The 27,741-nt window shown below is 44.8% G+C and overlaps 1 protein-coding gene across 1 annotated transcript in view; it reads left to right on the top strand.

The window, feature by feature from the left end:
- FLT3 (fms related receptor tyrosine kinase 3) overlaps positions 1-27,741 on the top strand; it is a 76,742-nt gene that overhangs the window by 24,755 nt on the left and 24,246 nt on the right. The window contains exons 3-14 of the mRNA XM_023250335.2: positions 3,893-4,095; positions 6,834-6,949; positions 10,888-11,017; positions 12,627-12,754; positions 13,063-13,202; positions 13,300-13,453; positions 14,950-15,118; positions 24,243-24,346; positions 25,322-25,433; positions 25,706-25,884; positions 27,411-27,517; positions 27,605-27,737. Of these exons, the coding sequence (XP_023106103.2) occupies positions 3,893-4,095; positions 6,834-6,949; positions 10,888-11,017; positions 12,627-12,754; positions 13,063-13,202; positions 13,300-13,453; positions 14,950-15,118; positions 24,243-24,346; positions 25,322-25,433; positions 25,706-25,884; positions 27,411-27,517; positions 27,605-27,737 (1,675 nt within the window). The remainder of the gene's footprint in view (positions 1-3,892; positions 4,096-6,833; positions 6,950-10,887; positions 11,018-12,626; positions 12,755-13,062; positions 13,203-13,299; positions 13,454-14,949; positions 15,119-24,242; positions 24,347-25,321; positions 25,434-25,705; positions 25,885-27,410; positions 27,518-27,604; positions 27,738-27,741) is intronic.

Here is a 27,741-nt window from a genome sequence, read left to right as displayed (position 1 = left end):
TTCATATAGACTTCTGTGTCATTTCAACACATTCCCTTGTTTTCTCAAGCACTTCCTTACTTTCCAGGGCTGCAGGACAGTTCAGCCCTGGAATTAGCCATTTCTCTAAAAAGCTCTCCAAAACACTGGAGGATGGTGTTTAGAAACCAAGGTCTGAGAGTTGGGTGTGCTCACTGCTATTGGGACATCATTGCCTCTAGGCAATGTACGTACTTACACTACTCCCCCCCCCCACACACACTCTATTTATCTCTCTATCATCTCTGCATCTATCTATTTACCTATGTATATACCACCAGAAATCATGCTGATAGCTCTGCTTTCAATTCAGCAAAGGGTTTATTCAACCTTTCCTTCTTTCCAATTTTGTACTTCGTTCTTCGATAGTAAGAAACCTGGTTCTAATTATCTATAATAAATGACTTATGTAAACCTAGTATATACGTAACCTGATTTCAGAATTGCTAACCCACGCCCCAGTGAGACACAGAATTACTAACGCGAATACAGCCTTTGTGTACAATTCTTTTTGTCTTTAACTTTATAGTATCCAACATAATATTTTTCTTTTCTTTAAGTTTATTTATTTATCTTTGAGAGAGAGGAAGAGAGAGAGAGGACACAAGGGAGTGCAGGGCAGAGAGAGTAAGAGACAGAGAATCCCAAGCAGGCTCCACACTGTCAGTGCAGAGCCTGATATGGGACTTGAACTCATGAACCACGAGATCATGACCTGAGCTGAAATCAAGAGTAGGACACTTTACCGACTGAGCCACCGAGGTGCCCCAAGCACACATAGTTGTATTAGCTATTGCCAGATGCTCCCCAGAAGGATTGTACCAGCATGCATTCCTCCAGAAATGTATAGAATAGCTGCTTCCTCCCAACCTCGCCAACAAAACGTGTGGTCATACTTCAAAATTTTTGGCAGATTGACAGATAAGTAGTATCTCAGTGTTGTTGTTGTTTTTAAGTTTATTTATTTATTTTCAGAGAGAGAATGTGAGCAGGGGAGGAGCAGAGAGAGAGCGAGAGAGAAAGAATCCCAAGCAGACTCTGTACTGGCAGCACGGAGCCTGACATGGGGCTTGAACTTAAGAACCGTGAGATCATGAGCTGAGCTGAAACCAAGAGTCGGACGCTTAACCAATTGAACCACCCAGGCACCCCTCAGTGTTGTTTTAATTTATATTTTCTAATTATAATTGAGTTTGAACATTTTTTTCATATATTCAAGGGCAAGTCTTTACATCTGTCTTTGGTGAACTGTCTATTCAGTTCTTTCTCCCATTTTTCTTTTGTGTCCTGCATCCCTCATTGTCAAAAAAATTCTTTATAAATTAGGGGAATTTATTTGTAGTCTGTGTTGCGAATATTTTCTTCCAGCACGTCAGGTTTTTTAAATTTTGTTTTGTTTTGTTTTTACTTTATTCTGTGCCTGTCTTTTAAGACCCAGCTCGAAAATAAATAAAACATTAAAAAAAAATTTTAAGGGGCGCCTGGGTGGCTTAGTCAGTTAAACGTCTGACTACCACTCAGGCCATGATCTCATGGTTTGTGAGTTTGAGCCCCACGTCAGGCTCTGGGCCGCGGAGCCTGCTTTGGATTCTGTGTCTCCTTCTCTCTCCCTGCCCCTCCCCTGTGCGCATTCACCCTCTCTCTCTCTCTCAGAAAATTAAAAAAAAAAAAAAAAAAAAGACCCCGCTCAATTTCTGGATTTCAGTGAAGCATCCCCACCACCCCCATCCCAGCTTGGAAGTTACCTGTCTCTTCTCCAAAGTTCCAGAGCACTCAAATTTACCTTTCGTTGTTTTTTTTTTTTAAGATTTTTTGTTAATGTTTATTTATTTTTGAGAGAGAGAGAGAGAACAGAGTGCGAGCAGGGGAGGGGCAGAGAGAGAGGGAGACCCAGAATCTGAAGCAGGCTCCAGGCTCTGAACTGTCAGCACAGAGCCTGACACGGGGCTCGAACCCACGAACCTGGAGATCATGACCTGAGCCAAAGTCGGACACCCAACTGACTGAGCCACCCAAGTGCCCCTCAAATTTCCCTTTCAAAGTAGTAGGTATCCTTTTTTTTTTATGTTTATTTCTTTTTGAGAGGCAGAGAGAGATGGAGTGCAAGTGGGGGGAGGGACCGGGAGAGAGGGAGGCATAGAATCCCAAGCAGGCTCCAGACTCTGAGCTGTCAGCACAGAGCCCGACGCGGGGCTCGAACCCACGAACCGCTAGATCATGACCTGAGCTGAAGTCAGATGCTTATCCGACTGAGCCACCCAGGCACCCCCATCAAAGTAGTTGGTGTCTTTTCATGGGGCACATTATATTTCACCTGGTGTTTTAGTTATTCCTTCCTACTAGACTTGAAACCCTTTAAGGACAAGATCAATGTCTTTTCTTCCTAGTCCCATAGTGCCCAGTAGATGGTCTAGCACTTATCAGATATTGAGTACATGAACTTACCCGTTACTTGCTGAATAAATGAATACAGAAAGCCAGAAGTATGGCTTGTGATCAGTAGCAGAAGACCTACCTACCCTGCTCTTCACCTGAAGAAGCTTGTGTGTGTGTGTGTGTGTGTGTGTGTGTGTGTGTGTGTGTGTGTGTGTCTGCATGCACATGTGTGCGTGGGCGTGCTGTGCTGGGTGTTAGGAGAGTGACAGGTGAAGGGTCCCGAGACAGAAGTTGCTATCACACCTTCCTCTCAACATAACCTCAGTTACTTAAAGCTGCCAAGAAGTATGGTGGTGGCAGTGAGCCAAGGTGGGGGGTTGGGCGGTGGGAATCGGCCCAGAAAATATTTTGGTTTTTAAGTTCCTTCTAACACAGGTACCAATTTGCCATTGCCATGTAGATTCTTATCGACATACCAATAATCACAAACACAGTTACCCGCCTATTACGAATTTTGTGACTATTGTTTGTATATTAGTTTGCTAGAGCGGCCTAGAAGTGTGAAATCCAGACGTCCTCAGGGTTGGTCCCTTCTGAAGGCTCTGTTCCAGGCCTTTCTCCTTGGCCCATAGAGCTCTATCTTCATTTTCTTTTCTCTTTTTTTTTTTTTTAAGTTTATTGATTTATTTTGAGAGAGAGAGAGAGAGAGAGAGAAGGGGAGGGGCAGAGAAAGGGAGAGAGAGAATCCCAAGCAGGCTCCGAACACAGGGCTCGAACTCATGAACTGTGAGATCATGCCCCGAGCCAGAATCAAGAGTCAGACGCTACTGAGCCCCCCACGTGCCCCACTATCGTCGCTTTCACATGGCCTGCTTCCGGGTGCGTGTTTCCTTCAAATTGCCCCTTCCTGTCAGCACGCCAGGATGGATTAGAGCCCATCCAAATGGCCTCGTTTTAACTTGATCACCTGTGGAAAGGCCTTATTTTGGATAAGGCCACATTCTGAAGCAGTGGGGCTTAAGATTCAACATATGAATTTTAGGGGGACACAATTCAACTCCCAACTGTGTCAAATATATGAGAAATGCAGCCTAAAGTTACCTATCTTTTCTATAGAGAATTGTGAATAATAGGATTTTCAGTCAGTGACATGTTCTCCGGTGTCGACCTCCTTGATAAAGGTCCCAGTCACAGGGGCGCCCGGGTGGCTCAGTCGCTTAAGCCTCGGACTTCAGCTCAGGTCCTGATCTCGCAGTCCCTGAGTTCAGGCCCCGCCTCGGGCTCCATGCTGACAGCTCTGAGCCTGGAGCCTGCTTCGGAGTCTGTGTCTCCCTTTCTCTCTCTCTCTCACTCTGCCCCCCACCCCCGCTCGTGCTCTGTCTTTCTCTCTCTCTTTCTCAAAAAGAAATAAAAACATTAAAGAAAAAAGAAAGGTTCCAGCCAAGAAGAGGATGCATCAAACGTGCCCTTGTAGTCAATTCACGTTGTTTCCACTCAGGCATCAGAACCCGCAGAAGACCTTGGGTGTGCCTTGAAACCCGAGAGCACAGAGGTGGTTTATGGAGCGGCCACTGTGGAAGTGGACATATCTGCATCCATCACACTGCAAGTCCTGGTCAACACCCCAGGGAACATTTCCTGTCTCTGGGTCTTTAAGCACAGCTCGCTGAATTGCCAGCCACACTTTGATTTACAAAACAGGTAACCGGGCTGGGGGGGGGGGGGAGGGGGCGGAGAGAGGGCGGGTTGGGGAACGTGCCCCCACAAGGATTTTTGGAGGAAAGCATCCTGGCCGCAGAATGTGGTTCGTACGGTGTTTCTTTTCAAATTTCTATCCATATCCATTATACCTCTTTATCTCCAGAGAAATGCTGAACTAAAAATACAGTTAGGACATGAATACCTGGCATTAAATAGCTGTCAGACCTATAGGATGTACCACACAGAAAGTGAGTTCTAATGTTAACCATGACCTTGAGTGAGTACCCGTGTTGGGTCACCAGTTGTAACAAACATACCACACCTATGCCAGATGTTAATAATAGTGAAAACTGCGTGGGGAGGACATAAGTGGGATCTCTCTGTACTCTCCGCTCAATTTTTCTGTAAATCTAGATTTACTCTAAAAAAAAAAAAAAAGCCGGTTAACTTAAAAAATGACATATAGATACACAGATATAGTTAGGGCTTAAGAAGGCAGTGAATGGCTGGAAAAATGTACAACAAACAGGGGAAGACTATTTGGGATTTTTAGGATGTCTTAGTTTTTTAATCGGATCTTGTCTGAGAGGTAAAATGTTAGAAACTTTTCGCTCTCCTTAAAGTAGTCAGAAGCTGCTTTTTGGGGAATGCTCGGGGAAAGAACATTTGGTTTTAATCTGTTTTGTTTCATAGTCTGATGAGCAGAATTGCAATGATGGGCGACAGTCACAAAGTGTCTTAGTAAGAAATGGATCCGTGTGCGAGGAATATTGGTCTCCTGATCTAGAAAAAGACACCTCAGCCAAGAATTGTGATGTAATGGCCAAGTTTGTATCTAACTCTGCCAATTGCTGCCCTCTGCTGTCCCAGCCCCTGTGGATGATCCCAGATGGGGGCAGGAAGAAAGCGGCACAAGCCATTTAAATGCCCACTTAATAATTCTAAAGCTGCTTTTGTCTCTGGTTCTTGGGGGTGTTCTGGGGTCCCATGGTGTAGAGGAGGCATTGTGTTTCCAGCAACAGTGCAGGAAGTGGTACCTACATGGTCCCCAGGGGGTAACCTGCCTGCCTGACGTATGGGGGGATGTATCCGTGACCGACTCGTACCAACTTTTTGCATTTGTTCCTTTAAGGTCAAACAAACTCATAAGTAATTTTTAGGACAGTAGCTATAATTCTGAAGTTTGGTTCTAAGTCTTGGAGCACATTCATTTTCCTTTCCTCTTTTGAGGCCGTATTACTCACTTCTGTTTTTTGGTTACTTGTATCTTGGGGTTAAACCAAAGCCCTCTTGTAGGCAGCATTTTGGCTTCAAGAAATGTTCTGGTAACCTTAAAATGTTATGCCACAACAGTTCTCACTGGATTGAGACCAAAACGCAAAGTAAAAATGTAGGGTTTTGTTTGTTGTGTTTTTTTTTTTTTTTTCAGTTCATGAGAGGTTGCCTTTTTGGATTTTAGGACAGACGGTCCCATTTGTTAGCCAAGGTCATGGGTCTGATGTGGATTAACTAACTTAGTACCAGAACTATTTAACAGCTTTTCCGTGGTACAGAATCATAGAAGCGTGTCTCTGGACTCAGGGCCAGAAAGCGTGAACACCTAGGCTTTGATAACTTTCTTACAGTTTTGTGGGTTACGGACAAGAGCTCACAAATGACACCAGGAGACTGAATGGTTCAGAGAAGGAAAACACAGTGCCAAAATACCTGTAGACTCCAACCAAACGTGGATCCTATGAATTTACTGTCCTTATGAACGCAAGCACACGTATTCTTGAGCCGTGCGGCCTTGGAGCTCTGGGGAAGGGCGTCTCTGCTATCATGTGCATCTGGATTTCCTGGGGAGCTTGTTAAAATGCAGATTCTGATCTGCAGATTCTTGTTAAAATGTAGGCCTTGAGAGTCCGCATATCTGTCAACTCCCAGCTGCAGCTAACACAGTTGGAGGGAGACCAGCGTTGAGTAGTACGGGTCGAAAGGTCAGAAAGTGCAAATTTAAACCCAGCATTACTCAACAAACTACTAGAGGATATTTTAAGCTTTAATGAGAATGGGTATTACCAAACAACACATCGGAAGTTGTTTCCTTGAAGAGAAGGCTCCCCGGCCAAACTGATCTTTACCAAGGATCCAAAAAGTTAAAAAGCACAAACGCTGAGACCTCTGTATCCTTACGTATCTGTGATTTCCTCCTTCCCATAGGATAACGCCTTGTCTTAGATTTCACTTGAACTTGATCATATAGAGCAAGACACATGCAAAACATTGTTTCTTATCTCTGTGCGTCTTGCCTGTACGGTAATCTGGGCCTGCAAATGGGGAACTGAGACTGGCGGCCAGGTGACTGGGCAATGTAACTGTGGAGGGTGGCTTGCCATTGAAGGGAATAGCCCGTTATTGCTGATGGGAGTGTCCCCCCCCCCAAGCCTGTGCATTTTGGGACGGGAGTTTTCCCTCCAAGAGGCTGGAGAAGCCTGAAGTGAAGGCGCTAGAATGGAGGTCACTCACTCTGAAGGGAGGGACTGAACCAAAGTCAAAGTCAAACTCACAAGGCTCAGGCTGCGTGAGAAGCTGTGTTCTCCGAGTAGCCTGCCCCCTGTGCCACCGTCGGAGATGGAATGTGAGAGCCACCAGGCCGCCTTCTGACTCAGTATGAAATGTTACATTTTAGTTTCACACGTTTTCCAAAATAACTAGTTCTCTTTCTTGTGTGTGTGTGTGTGTGTGTGTTTTTTCAGAGGGGTTGTTTCCATGGTCATTTTGAAAATGACAGAAACCCAAGCTGGAGAATACCTACTTTTCATTCAGAGTGAAGCTACCAATTATACAATATTGTTTACAGTGAGTATAAGAAGTAAGTGCCCGTTGCTACTCCCTATTCACGACATTCCGAAGGGATGGTGTAGAGCCCACGAGCTTTTTGCCAGCTGCTCGGGACACAGTATTCAGGTTTCCCTCGATATGTAGCTGAAATGACTGCACTCACTCCGACCATCCACATAACCCGTTGAGACCCTCTGACAGACCCGTCCGCGTGCTATCAGAATGAGCACTCTTCAAAACCCAGGACACTATGGGGCGCCTGCGTGGCTCAGTCGGTTGAGCGTCCGACTTCGGCTCAGGTCATGATCTCGCGGTCCGTGGGTTCGAGCCCCGCGTCGGGCTCTGTGCGGACAGCTCGGAACCTCGAGCCTGCTTCCGATTCTGTGTCCCCCTCTCTCTCTGCCCCTCCCCTGTTCATGCTCTGTCTCTCTCTGTCTCAAAAATAAATAAAAATTAAAAAAAAAAAAAACCCAGGACACTCTCTATTTGGCTTTTCCCCCACCCATTTTTTTTTGACTGACAGGGAAGAAATGGGAAACATTTCGACCTTGACCTTGGAGTCAGAAGTCCTGGGTTCTTATTCTGGGTCTGTCACTGCCACCTTTGGCGGGTCACTTAATCTCTCTGAACCTCAAATTTCTTATCTGTAAAACGGAGATAAAAATGCACACCTCAAAAAAAAAAAAGAAAGAAAATGCACACCTCACAGGATTGTAGGATCTTACCAGCATCCAAGAGAGCTCCCTGAGATGTTGGAAAGGTCTGTGTCTGCTCTAACAACGTAGTCACTGGCCACGTGGGGCTGTTGAACACTTGAAATGTGGCCAGTGTGACTGGGGACCAAGGTCTTAACGGCACTTGAATAACCACATGAAGTTAGTGGCTACTTTATTTATACAAATGCTAGATCACTAGAACAATCCAAGTGTTCTTACGGAGGCGACTGTGTGGTTGGCAATCACCACCTGCATGGCTTTCTGGCTTCTTGTTTCTCCCAATTACACACGGGCCTGGTGATTGCAAAGAAAAAAATCTTTTTTTAACATTTATTCATTTATGAGAGACAGAGAGCACAAGCAGGATAGGGGCAGAGGGAGAGGGAGACACAGAATCCGAAGCAGGCTCCAGGCTCCGAGCCGTCCGCACAGAGCCCGACGTGGGGCTCGAACTCACAAGCTGTGAGATCATGACCTGAGCCGAAGTCGGATGCTTAACTGACTGAGCCACCCCGGCACCGAGAGAGAGAGAGAGAGAGAGAGAGAGAGAGAGAGAGAGAGAGAGAGAGAATCCCAAGCAGGCTCCACACTCAGTGAGCCCCTGGGCTCCATCCCATGACCCTGGGATTGTGACTTGAGCCAAAATCAAGAGCCAGAGTCAACCTGCTTAGCCACCCAGGAGCCCCGAGGGTACCTTCTTTTCATCTATTATTTACAGTGTAAAAATAGGACAGCAGCTACCCAAGTTCATTGTAATGTGCTTTCAGCATCCTGTTGGGTGGTGAGGTTCAAAAAAACAACAACAACAAAAAAACCTGGTAGAGGAGGATTTGGCAACAGTGTGAAAAAGAGGAAAGGGTCTAGCGAACCACAGGTTTAGCAGTAACCAGCAAGTAAGGCTGGGTTGCTACAAAACAGGAAAGCCGAACCTCGGCCGCCTCCGATGGAGTGTGTAGGTCCGGGAAATTAATGGATGATGATTATTCTCGGTTCTACATTTTTTTTTCAGCTGCGTACTGACAAAACAAAACAACCCGATAGTGAAGAACTGGAGTTTCTGAAGTCTGAACAGCCGAAGGAATTGAGAATGTTTAGGACACGGAAGGAAATATTTTGAAAAAAAAAAAAAAATCCTGATTGCAGTATAATGTAGAGGAAACTTTCCTGGCATATAAGTCAGGGAACCTGGCTTAAGTAGTTAAAATACTTTGGATGGTAATTATCTCCCTTGATGGTTGCTTCTGATTTTAAATCTCTGAAAGATTTTCATGTGTGAGTAAAGCTACACTTAAAAACAGTTGCTCTAGGGGCGCCTGGCTGGTTCAGTCGGTTGAGCATCCGACTTCGGCTCAGGTCATGATCTCGCGGTCTGTGGGTTTGAGCCCCACGTCGGGCTCTGTGCTGACAGCTCAGAGCCTGGAGCCTGCTTCACATTCTGTGTCTCCCTCTCTCTCTGCCCCTCCCCTGCTCAGGCTCTGTCTCTGTCTCAAAAATAAATAAAAACATTTTAAAATATTTAAAAAAAAGAACAATGGGAAATCCCATGTCCTATTTACATGTAAGCTATTACATTTAAATGTAAATTATGTAAAGTATCACCACTTTGGAAAACAGACTATCATTATGTGTATAGCTGAACTTGTGCTCATATCATATAAGCCAGCAGGTCCCCTGTGTAAAGAAATGTACACACCTGCCTTAGTAGAAATGGATAGAATGTTCCTAGCACTATTGTTGGTAAACACAACAGATTGGTCACGAGCTAAATGTCCATTGCAAGAAAATGGAATCACCTATTGTAATATATTCACCAATGCAATACTATGTAAAAAATGAATGTAGTATAGCTACATGCAAAACCATGGGTGGATCTTAGCAACATGAGGTTGGATAAGAAAAGGAAGTTGTGGAACACGACCTATTGAGGGATACCATATTTTGAAAACCAGAAAACAAACCAACATATTGTTTGGGGACACATAGCTGTGTGGTGAAAACATTTTTAAGAGCACAGGAATGATAAACACAAAATCAGGATAAAGGTTACCTAGGGTTGAGATGGTGAGAAGCAGAAAAGTAGATATTTATTAATATTTCAGTTATTATGTTGGATATCAGTCTATGGGCATTTATATTTATTTAATAATAAAGACTAATTGCTTTGAAATTTATACTTCATATATTCTTTTGCCTCTCTCTCTCTCTCTCTCTCTCTCTCTCTCTCTCTCTCTCTCTCTATATATATATATATATATATATATAATTATATTTTTAAACAAAATGTAAGACCAGAGATTGGGATTTAGAACAGGAAGACTTTTTTAACAGACAAGGTTTGTTGAACAATGGACTGATCTTCCTTGGGAGGTAGTGAGTTCCTGTCACTAGAGGGATCCACACAGAATAGAAAGTTTGTATGTCAAGCATTATGGGAAGCAGAAGTGGGGGGGGAGGTGAAGTATAATAGCCCAAAGCAAATGGGAGACCAAACTGAACCTCTCAATTCTGTTTCAATTCTAACTTTATCCTGCTGTATTTCTGCATTTTTAAATCAGTATATTTCTGCCTGGTTCTAGATAAAATCATGGGAAGAAACTTGGGTCTTAAACTATATAAGCGTGGGTTTTAAGCTTTATGTTATTTCTTTTCTTTTTTTTTTTAATGTTTATTTCTTTGTTCTGAGAGAGAAAGAGAGCACAAGCAGGGGAGTGACAGAGAGAGAGAGAGAAAGAGAGAGAGACAGAGACAGAGACAGAGAGAGACAGAGAGAGAGAGAGAGAGAGAGAGAGAGAATCCCAAGCAGGCTCTGAGTTGTCAGCCCTGAACCCTATGCAGGGCTCGATCTCACGAACCGTGAGATCATAACCTGAGCCGAAAAAGTCAGATGCTTAACTGACTGAGTCACCCAGGCACCCCAAACTTTACATTATTTCTAGTCTTTTTCCTGTGCATATTAATATTTGTATCATTACATGGCTTCATTCTACTTAACTTTAGTTGTCTCTAGGTTTATGAAATACCCCAAGAAATTAGCTAAATATTGAAGTTGGCATTTCAGCCAGAGTTAAATTTAACAGATTGGTGAGGAGGGGATATATGATTGTTTATATTTGGAGGGGGAGCAGAAGACATTGCTATGGTATAAAATATTTTTTCTTAATATTTTCTTAACGATGTAGAATTCTTTTCGTGAGGGGCTACTAAGACAGTTTTTTTTTATATATTAAAATGTTAATAATTTACGATGCTTTAGACACACTGCTTTACACACTAAGGAGACCTTACTTTAGAAAAATGGAACACCAGGATGCGCTGGTCTGCATATCTGAGAGCATTCCAGAACCGACCGTGGAGTGGGTCTTCTGCGATTCGCAGAGCGAAAGGTATGATGGGCATGGAGATAATGGCTATTATTACTTTACTTTTGGTCTTTTTCTAATGGAGTTGACATCATACTGTGCATATAAATTGGCTCTTCAGAAGAATGGGGCTGGAAAAGTACATACCTTATGCTACAGAGATTTAATGGATCGACATACGCGAAGCGTGGAGATTGGTGGCTGGCAGATAGTACTGTATAAATGTTTGCTTCCATTTTTCATACGTGCCGTAGCTAAGTTCTCACAAATTGAGAAGTCATGCAGTTTTAACTACCAAAAACTTGCTAAACAATTCTATTGAAAAATGGGACTGAGTATCAGGAGAAAGAAGTAAAAAATTAGGTCACCAAATGATACGGGTGTGATCCCAAATTCTAGAGGAAAAGAAGAGAACACCTGTGGGTACGTATGTAACAGGTGCATTGGGGGAAAAAAAAAAAGATGGGAAACCTACCCACCAAATAATAACAGTTGTTATCTCAGGGCAGCAGGAATACCGGCAGTTAAAATTCTTTCCTTTGGGTTTTCTGTCTTTGCCAAGATTTCCACGATGAACCCAATTATTGTTGTCTTGTAATGAGAAAAAAATACCCTGAAGGAATGGTGTGTCAACAAAGAAAAGGATGCCCTTGACTAAAGAGATAAGGAGGAGAAAAGTGGTCATACACAGGCTGCTTCCGGCAAGGCAGCGGTTGGGGACACTCTCGGGAGGAATCCAAGTCTATTTTATGCTGGGTGGGGGAGGGGAGGAGGGTGAGGATGAGGGGGTGAAGGTGGCGGTGAGGGTGTAGAAGGGTGAGATGGGGAGTGGTGAGGGGGGGATGACTGGGTGGGAATGAGGGGATGGGGGTGAGGGGGTGGGGGTGAGGCGGTGAGGGTAGGGGGGCTGAGGAGGGGGAGGGATTGGGGTGAGGAGGTAGACCCGCTGACTTCCTTCCTGAGTGATGCCTCTCCTCTTCTCCTTGAGCTCTGCAGACTCTGGGACCTGCAACCTTCTTCTGTCCCTCTCCCTTGTTGTCCTCTTTTGGGCTTCAAAGGAAAGACACTCACCTTGTTAGGCTGTGTTAAAACCTAATCCTGCTTTTCCTTCTCGTCTTTTTTTCCTCCTCTTTCGTCTTCTTTTTCTATTGTCTCTCTCTCTCTCTCTAAAGAATAGCAACAGAAGAGGTCACCAACCCTCCCCCCCCCCCAAATTTAAACTTCCATAAAAATGTATGTCATTTTCTCCAGGGTTGATTGGTTCAGATAACTAACTAGAAACCTTAGATTTGGGTCTGTTTACCTTTTTTTAAAGTTTATTTATTTATTTTGAGAGAGAGAGACAGAGAGAGAGAGGGAGAGAGAGAAAATCCCAAGCCGGCTCCACGCTGTCAACGCGGAGCTGGACGCGGGCGGGGCTCGATCTCACGGACCAGGAGATCCTGACCGGAACCAAAAGCAAGAGTTGGTCGCTTGACCGACGGGGCCCCCCAGGCGCCGGGTTTGTTCACCTTCTGATCCGCTCCTTTTTCTTCAACAGGCTCTGGAACCTTCGCCTTTGTTTCTCTCCTGCACGTTCGTCTGTAACGTTAAAAGGTGTTTAGTCAAATGGCAATTCTTTTTCTAATTGCAGCTGTAAAGGGGAGAGTCCAGCTGTTGTCACGAAGGAGGAAAGCGTACTTCATGAACTGTTTGGAACAGACATAAGGTGCTGTGCAAGCAATGAGCTGGGCAGAAAGTGCACCAAGCTGTTCACAATAGGTAGGACCACGAGAGTGGGAGCTTTTCCATGATTTAGGAACGACCTGACATTAACAGCAAGCGCCTGGGTGATCACTCAACGTCAGGGCCGCCCTAGTTCCTTATCCCACTTGGCACGGAATACTATGGATTCTGTAGCAGCTGCCTTCTTTATAAAAGGGTAGACCATCTCTAAAGGAGTCTTCTGTCAAAGCAGCTTGTAGCATTTGAGATGACAATAAATCTTTGTTCTTCAGGATGTATTTTCGCAATGAGGAAAAAAAAAAAAATCACTCTGTTTTCTTCCTCGGGTCGTGTCATCCTTCCAGATCTCAATCAGACTCCGCAGACCACACTGCCACAACTATTTCTTAAAGTAGGGGAACCCTTATGGATAAGGTGCAAAGCTGTTCATGTGAATCATGGATTCGGACTCACCTGGGAATTAGAAAATAAAGCCTTGGAGGAGGTAATACGACCAGTTTGCCTTCTGAAACTGCAGAGACGACGTCCAAATAGTACAGGTTGAAGTCATTAAATTCAAACTCTGTTTTATTAAAACCTAGGGCAGCTACTTTGAGATGAGTACCTATTCTACAAACAGAACTATGATACGGATTCTGTTTGCTTTTGTATCATCAGTGGGAAGAAACGACACTGGCCATTACACTTGTTCCTCTTCCGAACATCCCAGTAAATCAACTTTGGTTACCATCATAGGTAATGCAGGCTGCTCGCGCAATCTTCCTTGATACGTTTAGTTGCTTTAGTGTGGAATGTGAGGTACGTCCGGCAAATTCTGATTTCAGTAGAATGTTAGTGTCAGAAAGCTGAGAACGACTGAATTAAAATAGTTTTTGCATATATAAGCTCCCTCCGCCCTTCCTTTTCCACTTAAACCATGCTCGCTTGAATGGCACTGTCTTAGCACTCCCTTAGCCCTGGCCTTGTGACGTGACCATCTGTGTTTGCGGTCCTCCCACAACTTACCAATAGACTGTAAATTCCCGAAGGACGGGAAAAATCTCTTCCGTACTTGTAGTCCCAGACCCTGGCAGGGAGCCTGACACAAAATAGGCGCTTCATAAATACAGTAAGACCTTGGGTTGGGAGTAACCTGTTCTGGGGGTGTTCCGCAAGACGAGCAAACGTTTCTAAGAAATTTTGACTCGATAAACGAGCCATGTCTTGCGATAGGCGTAGTACCTGACGCCGAATGTCACATGATCACAACTGAGCCAATGGTTCTGGGAATTCGCTGGGATATACAAGTACGTTGGGGTCCAAGCACGTTTCCGGAATGAATTGTGCTCGAAAACGAAGGTTTCACCGTCCTTGTTCTGAGCACCAACTGACAGGGTGATGGGCGGATGACAGAGAGAAGGGACAGGCAGTTAGATGCACCGAAAGTGGGTGGGTTGTCGAGGAAGTGACAGTAACCATGCTTCAGGAGTCTCCTATCAGGCGGCAGCCTCCAGCCATACTGAAAATGCTAGGACATGAGTGATTCTCCTACCAAACTAATGAGGAAGCGCTTCAAAGAAAAAAAAAAAAACCCTGGTGAATTCTGCTGGCTGGATTGTTTTATTCGCGCCTGCGCTTCTTTTATGTTGAACGTGTCACTCACTGAGAGAGCTGTTGCGACTGAGTAAAGGGCGTCCCGATTCTGTCGGCAGATCCCTCCCGTTGTACATGCTTGGTTGGGCTGGGGGAGCCCTTCAGTCTCTTGAAATTGTCTGTAAGATCTGGAGGTTTTATACATTTCTTTGGGAGGAAGGTCAAGTATTTACATCTAATTCTTTCAAAAAAATGTTTTTTCGATGTTTATTTAGTTTTGAGAAAGCTCGAGGGGGGGGGGCAGAGAGAAAGAGGAAGACTGAGGCTCTGAAGCTGTCAGCACAGAGCCCAATGTGGGGCTCGAACTCATGAACTGTGAGATCATGACCTCGGCTGGTCGGATGCTCAACCACCTGAGCCCCCCAGTCACCCCACCGTCTAACCCTTAAAGGGATCTTGACTGTAGAAGTGGGTGAGCTCAGACTTATGACTGGGGATAAAACGCCTGCATTTCTGGGACGGTCCGATCTGACCCGCAGCATAGCCACAGCTGAGTGTTCTTACGTTATACTGATGAATAAAATGTTATTGTATCTTCTCAGGGTGTTTCCATACGAACCTCATCTAATTTAGAAATGCCTCTTTTTCTTTTTTTACAGAAAAAGGATTTATAAACGCTTCCAAATCAAGTGAAGATTATGAGATTGACCAGTATGAAGAGTTTTGCTTTTCTGTCAGGTTTAAAGCATACCCACAAATCAGGTGTACGTGGACCTTCTCTCAAAAATCATTTCCTTGTGAGCAGAGCGGCCTTGATGATGGGTACAGGTGAGCCAACAAAGAGCTCAGGGGCTCGCCAGGCTTAACGCAAGCCTCCTTGTTGCCTTCCGGAAGAGCACGTTCGTATTATGAGTTTGTATATTATTGGGTTGACGTTGAAGTGGAGGAAGAAAACAAAGCAGAGATTAGGACACCGTAATAGTCTGATAATCGGTTCAAATAGTATAACCTGCCACACACACACACACACACCAAAAAAAAAAAAACCAGAAAGAATCCCATTAGTTTGAGTATGGTTCCATGGCGTTTTCTGAGTCACTAGATTGTTACTTCCCATTTGAGAGTATTGTGCTGTATAGTATACTAAATCTCCCTCGGTAGATATGCAGCTGATTGAGGAAGTAAAACTCCTTAAAAACAGCAAAACATTGCCTATAAGTGCATTGATTTAGCTTTTCAAAAAATAAGGGCAGAAATAGCCTACGGATAAAAAATCCCATTTTCCTGGGGATTTGTACAACTCTATTCAAGATCGTCTTATGGGAGAAACTGTCCATTCCCTCTTTGGAAAACAGAAAACGCCTTTTTTTTTTCTTGTAGTTTCTGTAGCTGCGACACCTCCTAGCTCTTAAATGTAGTCCCGTGTAGCATGATTTCCTGCCAGACTCCGAGTTCCTGAAAGGTATCTGTCATCTCTCAAGCAAGCCAGTGGTTTAGAATAAATTGTTTCTCAGCATGGGGTCCATAACCACTTCTGTAGAAAACATCTGGGCAAATGCTAAAAATGCGGATTCCTGGCTCCCATTCCAGACATGCTGACCAGTTGGGGCAAAATGCCCAGATTCTACATTTTCAGTCACCTCCGGTGTTGCGTATCACAGGCCTAGCTCTGTGTGGTGCCTCACGCCGGCTACCAGCCACACATGACTCTCGAGTTCTTGAAATGGGCTGGTTCGGACGGAAACAGGCCACAACCGTAAAATACACACTAGATTTTGAAGGCTTCGTGTGAAAAAGACATTGAAAAAAAATCTCATTTTTTTATATTGATTATATGGTGAAGTTATAGTATTTTGGATACATGGAGTTACAGACAACCAGTGATTCCTCTTCACTTATTTTCACTTTTTATCTAGCTCACCGGAAATTTTAAAATGACGCCTGTGGCTTGCATTATGTAGCATTGGTCGGGGCAAAGAGCTTAGGGTTGTTTTCCCCTCGGTTCTCCTCTATTTCGCAAGTAATGTGTTACTCTTCATACCCCAGAATGATCCTTGTGATCCAAGGGTTACAGCTGATCCTTGTTGGCATGTTTAAAAAGAGCTGTCGCGCTGAGTTTGCATGACAAACCCCTTACTGTTCAAAGCACTCATTTTTCAATTAAGAACGCAGCCTTTGACCTGTGAGCGGACTGATACCCACTTACTTCTCCGACTCCGGGTTTCTCAAAAGCAGCACTGTTGACTTGGGCTGGATAATTCTTTGTTCTGGGGGCTGTCTGTGCCTTGTAGATGTTCAGCAGCATCCCTGGCCTCCACCCGCCGGATGTCAGTAGCACCGTCACCCCCCAATTGCGACAGCCAAACATAGCTCCCTCCAGACATTGCCAAATGCCCCTGGTTTGGAAAAACTGCCCGTGGTTGAGAACCACTGCCTCAGAGGGATCACCCTGTTGTCATAAGCTCTTGTCCTGAATTATCAGACTTGCGACTAGAAGGCCAGGGAGTTAGCCCTGTCTTCCCAGTTGAATGGACCACCACAGGCCCGTGCTCAGAAGGGTACCAGTGGGGTCCACATCCCCTCCCTTCTTTGCATTGTGACTCGGGGTCAGAGAAACTCGTAGCACTATGGGATTCTCTTTTGACCCTGATTCAAAGAGCGAGGGGATCAACTCCACTTAATTCAAATATTCCTTAGATACCTTCTTGACGGACTTGATGGTGTGAGGGTCTACAAGAATGAATACGGTGATGTCTCTTTCTCTCTGCCCCGCCCCCCAAATTTAGAGGGGGCACATTCAAAGGCCAGAGGCACCTGGGAGATCAGTGTTCCTGTGCTGCTGGCTTCTGGCACAACCTCTTGGGATTTTACAGAGTCACCGATGAGAGGACCGTGTCTCTGATATAGGGGCCACAGGCCAGTCGAGTGGCAGAGTTCATTCCGTTTCATTCCATGGCCACAGTCTGCACCCCTGACCCCAAGAGGTGACTTTGCACAGGTAGCCAAATGAATAGATCAGGACAGATCCTGATTCTTACGGTGTTCTGTGCCTTTCGCGTTCATAACTGGCTGGTAGTATGGTTAACCTCTTTGGGAGTTGAATCTCACCAGTGAGTGCGAAAGCTCCATAGGATCGGTGTTCTGTCATTTCTCTGTCTTTCTGCGCTACCTTGCCCAGGCAACGTGTGTTTCATAAACAAACGAATTCGTCATCACCCCTGGGCGTGGCAATGCACAGCCCGGGCCAGAACAGTCAATGGCCGCCTCTGTGCCCTGCGAGCACCACACCCACGGCCCTCACCACAACACCCACCACTCAGTGTTTATCTTATTCAAAAAGTTCTTGAAGAGCTACAGTGTTTGCTGGTGATAAGGACGCGCCTGATGTCACCACGTGCGTCACTTAACACACGGCACAAAGGGACAATGGAGCCTCCTCCCTCCTGAAAAAGATGCTCAACATATTGAGCGACACCAACAACAACCGAGAAATCTGAACACGGCTTCAAGTGCCCTAGGTGTCTTTTGCTCGCCCCACGAGGCCCTGGGTTGAGCTAGCAGGTGGCAGACTCCATGATGATCCGAGTCCTTTCCAACTTTTTATTATAAAACGTTCCGAGTTTACTAAGAAGCCGAGCGACTAGTGCAGTGAAGCATCCCTTCCCTTAACAGTTTACCCAGACTGGAATCTGTTTGTGAGGCGTAGCACTGTAATCATATCGCAACCGATGACTTTATGAACAGAGCGACACGAGTTTTTGTTTTTTTTTTTTTTTTCAGACGTAACCGAAAGGCCCGTGTAATAACCCTCCTCGCGGGAGGGCTTTGGTGTGGTCAAAGTGTGTATGCCAGAAGTCTGTCAGCTTCCCTACCTTCACGGCTTCGTTTCTCCTATTTACTTCCTCAAATATCACACCCAAAGTGTGAGGGTGCACATAATAAAATGTGGTTACGTCTTATTAACTTATCATTTTCTAACAGCCCTGGTATCTTGATCTTGAGAAGAGGTCCTAGGATACTCCATCTCTTGGCTTGCATAATTTCCTCTCTATCAACGTCCTTAATAAACACCGAATCTACCTTAGCTTTTTCCCAGTTTCGTGGTTAAAAAAAAAACAACAACACAGAACTTAAGATGTTATAATTATTGAGTGGTGCCTTCTGGAAGACTCTCCTTGGCTTGCCCAATCCCCGAGTCTTGCTTTGTCCTGGAGCATTTAATCTTCCAGTTCCAGGAGCCTTGAGTTCTGCACGCACCAGGCATTCACCGAGCACTTACGGAAAACAGCAGTGTGGTAGTCGTGTGGGTTCTGGGTGGTGAGTTGCCCTCCCCCTCAAGAACAGACTAACAGTGGGGCGCCTGGGTGGCTCAGTCGGTTAAGCGTCCGACTTCAGCTCAGGTCACGATCTCGTGGTCCGTGAGTTCGAGCCCCGCGTCGGGCTCTGGGCTGATGGCTCAGAGACTGGAGCCTGCTTCCGATTCTGTGTCTCCCTCTCTCTCTGCCCCTCCCCCGTTCATGCTCTGTCTCTCTCTGTCTCAAAAATAAAAATAAAACATTAAAAAAGTTAAAAAAAAAAAAAGAACAGACTAACAGAAAAGCGGGCTCTCAAATCAATAAACGATATATAATTGCAGAAGTATATTGAGCCTCTTGGGGAGGATTTTTTTCCCCCGGAAGGAAATGAGCCTTGAGCGTCCACAGAAAGGAGGGAAAAGACGTGTGGGTTCAGTGAACTACCAAGAGCCTCAGCAAACCCTGCCCCCTTCCCTGCTGCCCAGTGTGAAAGAAACTTCTTTAAGCTCCTACCACATGCCAGGCAGTGTGCACATCCTTTATGTGGATTGTCTCGTTTAATTCCCATAATCCCATTGTATGAAAGACAGACTAGGTAGTTACTTGTCCACAGAGGGCAAACTCAATACCCTTCCTTTACTTCTGTTTTCTGAAATTGCCTGAAAATTAAATTGGGGCGCCTGGGTGGCTCAGTCGGTTAAGCGTCCGACTTCGGCTCAAGTCATGATGTCACAGTTCCATGAGTTCGAGCCCCGCGTCAGGCTCTGTGCTGACAGCTCGGAGCCTGGAGCCTGCTTCGGATCCTGTGTCTCCTTCTCTCCTGCCCCTCCCCCACTTGTGCTCTGTCTCTCTCTCTCTCTCTCTCTCTCTCTCAAAAAAAAAATTAATAAATAAATGTAAAAAAAATTTTTTTAAATAGAAATAACACCAATAGTTCTACCTCCAGAGATTACATTTCAGACTCTTTCTAATTGACCTCTTCTCAAGATCAAGATAGCAGGACTGCTAGAAACAGGTTTTTGTATACATATGGCATTAACTGTGCCATTTGTAACCTGATTTTTTATTTAAAATATATCATGGGCATCTTTCTACGGTCTTAAGTATGTCTTCCATTATTTATATTATTTCAATGGCCGCATAGGATTCCACTTTTTAGGCAATTTTATTTTAACTGACTCCTGTTGATGGGCATAACTTTAGTGGGTTTTTTTTTGTTGTTCTTTCCATAGTTTTAAATTTGTTTTAATGTGATTTTTCTCACAGTATATGCCACAATAAAGTTTCTAAATTTCTTTTTTTATTCAAAATGATTACTGGACTTCATGAGCCTCATAGTGATGAAAATCTAACGCATATATTGTGTTCACTATGGGCTAGGCATTATTACAGATGTATTATACAAAACTACTTAAAAATTTAATAGAGCATTCTCCTCCCACAACCCTATGAGGTAGATACTGGTACTGTCCTTTTTTTTTTTTTTTTAATGTTTATTTATTTTTGAGAGAGAGAGAGAGCGCAAGCGGGGGAAGGCAGAGAGAGAGGGAGACATGGAATCCAAAGCAGACTCCAGGCTCTGAGCCATCAGCACAGAGCCCGATGTGGGACTCGAATCCCTGAACCGAGAGATCGTAACCTGAGCTGAAGACGCTTAACCGACTGAGCCACGCAGGCGCCCCAGATACTACTACTGTCTTCTTTTACCGATGAGGAAACTGAGGTACAGAGAGGTTAAGTGACTTGCCCAATGACACACCACGGGGCCATGGCAGAGTTGGGGTTCCAGCAAAAACAGTTGGCTTCAAAGCCTTTGTTTTTAACCATATCACTAGTTATGATGAGGACACCAACTCATTTCCAAAGCGTAAGATTCTCAAACCCAATGTGTAAGAAAACAAAAATACAAGCATTCTCTTTGGTTACTTAGAAATAAATGTATCCCTCCTTATGAGATGTGCCATACTTTGCTATTTAGTTTTTAAGGGTGATATTCCCCCAGGCCTTGCCGACTCCCTTGAAATAAAATAAAAGCGAGCATGATATTATGTAGAGAGTAGTATAAAATCATCAGCACCTTTCTCCCACCTCCTGACTGTCTTTAACGTGGAACGAAAGTTTGAACAGATCAGATTTCAACACCAGCCTGGCCGCGTTCCCCCGGCCCCGCTTTCAGAAGCTCTCAGGTTCCCCAACACATGCTTTATTATTCTCTGCGTGCTGATTTGACTTTGGCAATCCTTTGCCCTTTGAAAAAGCATTCTTTAGAGCAAATCACTCCCTGAGCCACTAGAAAGAAACTGCCCTTCCTCAGCCCCGCCCCTCTAGGCACCGAACGAAAAATAAAAATGACCTGCATTTTGATTGTAAAGAGGAGAAAACCGTTTTCGTGGTCGTAGTGAGAAAACCTCTTCGTCACCAAGATATTATCTCACCGTAAACTCCAGTTTCCAGGTCTGCGATCACATCTTTAGAAAGCTGGCCATCTTTAGAAAAACCCTAGGGAAAGAGGAAGCTCTGAGTGTCCAGGTTACCTCGTTGGTTAGTCCCCTTGGAATTCCCAGAGGAGTTCAGTGACACGGTTGTTGCTATTGCTAGGGTTTAACTGTCATAACAGGAGGACAAGCTGTTTCAAACAACCTGGATAATTGCTGTTGTGTTCAGGCTACTTAGGTGACCACTTTCCTACCCGGAAGAGGACATTTCAGATGCTCTCATCTACCCTATGGCAAGTCGTAGCCTATGAAGATAGCACAAAAGACTTAGGAAGGGAAAAGTTTACAAAGCATTTTGCTTTGGTCTGCATGATAATCACTAACTGTATCGGTAACTTCTTGTACCAAATTGATGGGTGCTTTTGGCATGGCGCCTGGCTAGCCGCACCGGCTTCTTTTTTATCTCCTTTCTTCTTCCTTTTCAGGGTCTTTGGCTATTGTCCAGTGGGAATTATGTGTTCTCTCTCTCTCTCTCTCTCTCTCTCTCTCTCTCTCTATATATATATATATATAATGAAAATTTTAAAAATCTTTATTTATTTTTGAGCGAGAGAGCGTGAGAGAGCAAACTAGGGGCTGAGAGGGAGAGGGAGGGAGAGGATCCCAAGCATGCTCTGCCATCAACACAACGCCTAAGGCAGGGTTTGAACTCGCAAACCATGAGATCGCGGCCTGAGCCAAAGTCAGACACTCAACCGAGAGCCACCCAGGCGCCCCCCACGTGCTCCCTTTAAGAAGCACACATCTTTCCCTTCTTGGACCACTTAAACTCTGCCTTCCTAAGAGTCTAGAAATCACAGGTAGCTCTGTTTACTTTCCTCCCTAGTGTTATAACTTGGCGTTCCCCGATCCTTCCGTCACTTCTGTCTCCCCAGCCATGTCCTCCTTGTTGCCCAGAAGTAGGTCAGGATACGAAATTCCCCCTTTCTAGTTCAGCCTTCTTGTTAGCAAGGCAAATAAACAGCTTGTCAAATGCTCACTTTGATGGGTCAGAGCAATAAATTCCCTCATCGCTACACAAGGGCAGAATGACCCCCTAGCTTTGGAGATCGAGGCACCGAACACTGGCGTCAGATAAACATGGGCTCAGGAGCTGCTTTACCAGTTAGTGTGTGTTGAATGTTGGGGGTCAACAGGGATTCTGTTCTTCCTTCATCTTCCATACCCAGCACAGCACAGCTCCTGGTGCCTCTCGGGTTTCCTTTCCCCTCTCCTGTCCCGTTTTCCCTACCTCAGACGGCCCTTGCTTTTTCGTGCTCTGAATTCTCAAATCTGAACTTTTACTTCTCCTCTCACAGGACTTCCCACACTATACTGGAACCACTCATCACCGTCACCAGCAACGTGAAAATTCTGTGAGAACAGAAACTTACCTTTTCTACCTCACTGGTGTGCCCCTGATTCCTCCAATAAGTGGACTCTACCACTGATGGTAGAACAAGTGAATGAATGAATGAATGAATGTATGAATGAGTTGCTACAGCTGCCTCCAGGCCTCTTTCCAGTAACCTTTTCCTACCACCTAAACTGCGATCCCGTTCATCACGTTCCATTCCTGCTCAGGAATCGACAGCATCTTCCCGATTTCCCCGTGAATCTAAATAATGAGGCTTCGGATGCCTGGGTGGCTCAGTTGGTTAAATACCCAACTCTTGATCTGAGCTCAGGTCATGATCTCATGGTCTGTGAGTTTGAGCCCCGCATCGGGCTCTGCGCTGACAGCATGGAGCCTGCTTGGGATTCTCTGTCTCCCTCCCTTTCTCTCTCTCTCTCTCTCTCTCTCTCTCTCTCTCTCTCTGCCCTTCCCCTGCTTGCAAGCACATGTACTCTCTCAAATAAATAAATAGTCCCACCCCTTACCCATTCAGCCTTTTCTACTACATCTCCCCTTGTGCTCCTGCTCCGGTCAAGAGGCTTTGCCCATTCCTCTCCGTCGTGGCCATACGCAATGAGTTCCCATCTCGTGTCTTCAGGAAAGCTGTTGCCTCCACCTTGGATGCTTTTCTTCTGCGTTCTCATTAAAACAAACTCATCCACAAAGATCTAGCTCAAGTCCTGCCTGTTTCTGTGCAGACCTCTGAACTTTTCTCATCTGTACTGGCCTCTGCCTTCTCTAATCTTCTGTTGGCCTGTAGTTTAATGATTTAGCTATTCTACCTATGGAAGTGTTGTCCACCCACCTGGATGATGATGTCTTTGGGAACAGGAACCATATTTTATAGGCCTTTGCATCCTACATAGCTGCTAGTTTAAGTCTGGTTTCCACACCCTGTGTTTTCCTGTTAACACTTCTATCCTGTCAGTATGTGGTCTTTCCCCCCTTTTTTTCTTTAAGTTGGCTATATATAGAGAGAGGTAGCCTAATTAAATAGCTTCTGAACAATCCTTAGATTATCTTATTCTGTTTTAAGGGATTTGTTTTCTATCTCTACAATGCACGAAGGCGTATTCAACAGCTCCTTGATCCCCTATCTTGCCTACCCTGTCCAACATTGAGCACCCCATGTACCTGGTAGGCATGTTGGATAATCTCCAAAATCAAGTTTTCCATGTCCAAGTGTATTGAGTGGCTGATGAGCAATCCGCAGAGATGCTTGAGCCACCAAAAGATTTTTGTACAAACTCAGTGGATTTGAGCCTATATCACTGTTAATCGCTATATGAGTCAAAGGTTGGTTATAGGTCCTGCCTTGGGCCAATGTCAGAGAGCCGTCCTTTCAGGAAGCAGGGGGATTATGGTCTCCTCTGCCTATAGAGGTTCTTCCATATTTCTGGGAAGTCAGACTAGTCCAGAATGTATAGAAGAGTGGGGGCAGGAACCTTCTTGTCTGTCTTAGGAACCCCAGCCTAGACGAGGGCTTCTCAGCCCTTAACGTGCATATGAATCACATGGAGATCATCTTAAAATGCAGACTCTCAGTAGGTTTGGGGTGGGACTTAAAATTTTGTATTTCAGACAAGCTCCTAGATAATACCAGTGCTGATGTTGCTTGGCTGTGGACCACACCACACTTAGATTAACAAGGGCCTGGCATACAGACACCTGTCCACGGGACTTCAGGGAGTGAGAGTCTCGAGAAAGACTTCCATGCACGCCGACATTCATTTCAGCATCTCCTGTAAGAATCTGGCTAAGTGTATCTTTAATTCTTTTTCAAACAGCATATCTAAGTTTTGCAACCATAAACACCAGCCAGGAGAATACATATTTCATGCAGAAAACGATGATGCCGAATTCACAAAAATGTTCACGCTGAACATAAGAAGTAAGTTAAATTGTCAAGAAATTTCACTTTATTTTTTTTTAATTTTTTTTTCAACGTTTATTTATTTGTGGGACAGAGAGAGACAGAGCATGAACGGGGGAGGGGCAGAGAGAGAGGGAGACACAGAATCGGAAACAGGCTCCAGGCTCTGAGCCATCAGCCCAGAGCCTGACGCGGGGCTCGAACCCACGGACCGCGAGATCGTGACCTGGCTGAAGTCGGACACCCAACCGACTGCGCCACCCAGGCACCCCAAGAAATTTCACTTTAATCTTATCACTGCTTACTTGTGTATTAACTATGACCAGAAAGAGCTAAGTAAAGGCTTAGAAGGGATGCCGTAAGCTATTTTTATATACTGAAGTATGGTGAAATTTTATTTCAAATCTACTGACTTTGTTGATAGATAGATAGATAGATAGATAGATAGATAGATAGATAGATAATTGTTCTGTGTTCATCTTTGAGGCTAAGATACCTTCTCCCATGTCCTCTCTGAATGTACTTTCTTGCGGTCTCTTATTGACTTTGGTACTTTGAAAGGTCATGTGAAGGAACAGCTAAAAGTCCTATTACCTGACATTTATTTGTTTTAGTAATATTTGTTCCTTTGGCCTATAAAAAGATGAGAGTACATTTCACTGGACTTTGTATAGATGTTTCTCTCCTGAAGCTAAGAATCGTTTTGATTCTTGGAGGTAGAGAGATGAGCACATCTCAGCCGTCTACAGGAGGAGCCTGGCAGTGGAAAAGTAGTGTTTTGCACATGGGTGGTAGGGCTGTCTGTACAGAAAGTTCCACACAAGGGGCAAAAAAGGGAATAACCAGAGGTCTTGAGTCATCCTGCGTATGAGACACCTTCCCAGAAGCACAAACTGCTTGGAGTAGATGGGCAACCTAGATGAAGCGAACGCTGAGGCCATTTCTGGAAAGTACCATACCACGTGAGCTGATTTTACATGTTCTTCTCTACAGGGAAACCTCAGGTGGTAGTCGAGGGATCATCAGCAAGTCAGGCTTCTTGCTCCTCTGATGGGTACCCATTACCATCTTGGATCTGGAAGAAGTGTTCAGACAAGTCTCCCAAGTAATGAGGACATTGGTATCTCTTATGTTGGAAGAACGTAAAACTCATACTCTCTCTGCCATACTGACTCTTGCCCATGAATACGATTTAAGAAGAAGTGGTGCAGTATTTAAAATGCTCACCTTCTGAGTCAGCTATAATTCTAAATGGTCACAGATTGTCTCTGATACCTTATAACCAAGACATCTCTTTTAAAGCTCACTAGACAAACCCTAACTTCCAATCTGACGCTAGGCCCCGCCTGTCTAACCTCCCTGCCCATTTCTTTTCAGCTGCACAGAGGAAATCACAGAAGGAATTTGGAATAAAACGGCTAACAGAAAAGTGTTTGGACAATGGATATCAAGCAGTACTCTTAACATGAGTGAGGCCGTAAAAGGGTTCCTGGTGAAGTGCTGTGCATACAATTCCCTTGGCACATCTTGTGAAACAATCCTTTTAAACGCCTCAGGTACACAGCAGGTGTTCTTGTAAGGAACCACCTTCAGGAATTCCCCACTAGAAGTTAGTCCCTGTTGTTGGCTCTTCTTTGGGGTATTTTGCAAAAGCGTACAGGTTCAGGTGTGACACAAGTCTTTTTTGAGTCAGGCAAGAATCCCCCACTGAACATAAGCTGTTTTGTAATGTAGGGGCAGAGGGGACTTCTCCTTACGTTATTATGACTCATGAGTTACAGTGACGCAGGTAGAACCGTAAACCCCCAGGGTAGGAAGTATCTACCAAAAGATCCAACTCTAGAGAAACCAATGTAGTGATTTGGGGTCTCTCCCATTTTCTCTCTCTCTCTCTTTTTTTTTTTTCAACGTTTATTTATTTTGGGGACAGAGAGAGACAGAGCATGAACGGGGGAGGGGCAGAGAGAGAGGGAGACACAGAGTCGGAAACAGGCTCCAGGCTCCGAGCCATCAGCCCAGAGCCCGACGCGGGGCTCGAACCCACGGACCGCGAGATCGCGACCTGGCTGAAGTCGGATGCTTAACCGACTGCGCCACCCAGGCGCCCCTCTCCCATTTTCTCTTTTGATGAATCTCTTTATGTTCCTTTAGCCTGCTGTTTTATAATTTCTAGTTTGTTTTTTACAACCCTTCTAACCTAAGCAAGTCTGAAACCTGCCTGCCTACACATAGTTTAAAATCACCAGCATCCCAAAACTAACTTCCCATGCATACGATACCTTCGTTCAGAAAACACAAACTTCTTTTTTATTTTATTTTATTTTATTTTTTATTCTTCAAAAACATTTTTTAAACACTTATTTGTTTTTGAGAGACAGAGCGAGACAGAGCACGAGTATAGGAGGGGTGGTGGGCAGGGGTGGAGGGGGGGTTGTGGTGGGGCACAGAATCCAAAGCAGGCTCCGGGCTCTGAGCTGTCAGCACAAAGCCCGATGCCGGGCTCAAACTCACAGACCGCGAGATCATGACCTGGGCTGAAGCCAGACGCCTAACCGACTGAGCCACCCAGGCGCCCTTATTTTATTTTATTCTTAAAGTTTATTCATTTATTTTGAGAGAGAAAGAGGGAGAATGCGTGATGGGGGGAAGGGGCAGAGAGAGAGGGAGAGAGAATCCCAAGCAGGCTCTGCACTGTCAGCACCGAGCCCGACATGGCGCTCAGTCTCGCTAACTGTGCGATCGATCTGAGCCGAAACCAAGAGTCAGATACTTAACCAATGGAGCCACCCAGGTGCCCCCTAACTTCTTTCTTTTAATGTCTGACCTGAATATCCTGTGGGTTTAAATAGATGTCGTTGGTATAACCCTAGTACGTGATCTTTAAGAACGGGATTGAAATCATTCAAAATTTTCTAGGAACTTGTCCTCTACAGGAACATTGCCCGATTTTCCATGGGGGAGGCGAGTGTTTGTCAGGTGCTTGTAAGGACTGCAAATGATGGCTTCTCAAACAGGATGTGCGAAACTCCAGTGAGCTTCCACTCTATCCAGTTCACTGCTCAGTGATTCTCTTTCCTTTCAGTGCCCTTTGCTTTCATCCAAGACAACATCTTGTTCTATGCGACCCTTGGGCTTTGTCTTCCCTTCATCACTGTTCTAACCATGCTCATCTGTCACAAGTACAAAAAGGTAAACGCGAAGGTAAAAATCCAGCCCTGTTTCCTATTTCTGAGGAACTGCCTGTTGCTAATGGACCCATTATTTTCATCTCTGAAGCAATTTAGGTACGAAAGCCAGCTGCAAATGGTGCAGGTGACCGGCTCTTTGGATAATGAGTACTTCTACGTTGACTTCAGAGAATATGAATACGATCTCAAGTGGGAGTTTCCAAGAGAAAACTTAGAATTTGGTGA

Source organism: Felis catus, chromosome A1 (assembly GCF_018350175.1).
Source record: "Felis catus isolate Fca126 chromosome A1, F.catus_Fca126_mat1.0, whole genome shotgun sequence".
NCBI lineage: Eukaryota > Metazoa > Chordata > Mammalia > Carnivora > Felidae > Felis > Felis catus.
The sequence above is the reverse complement of the archived record's forward strand: the minus strand, read 5'-3'. Positions and strand labels throughout refer to the sequence as shown.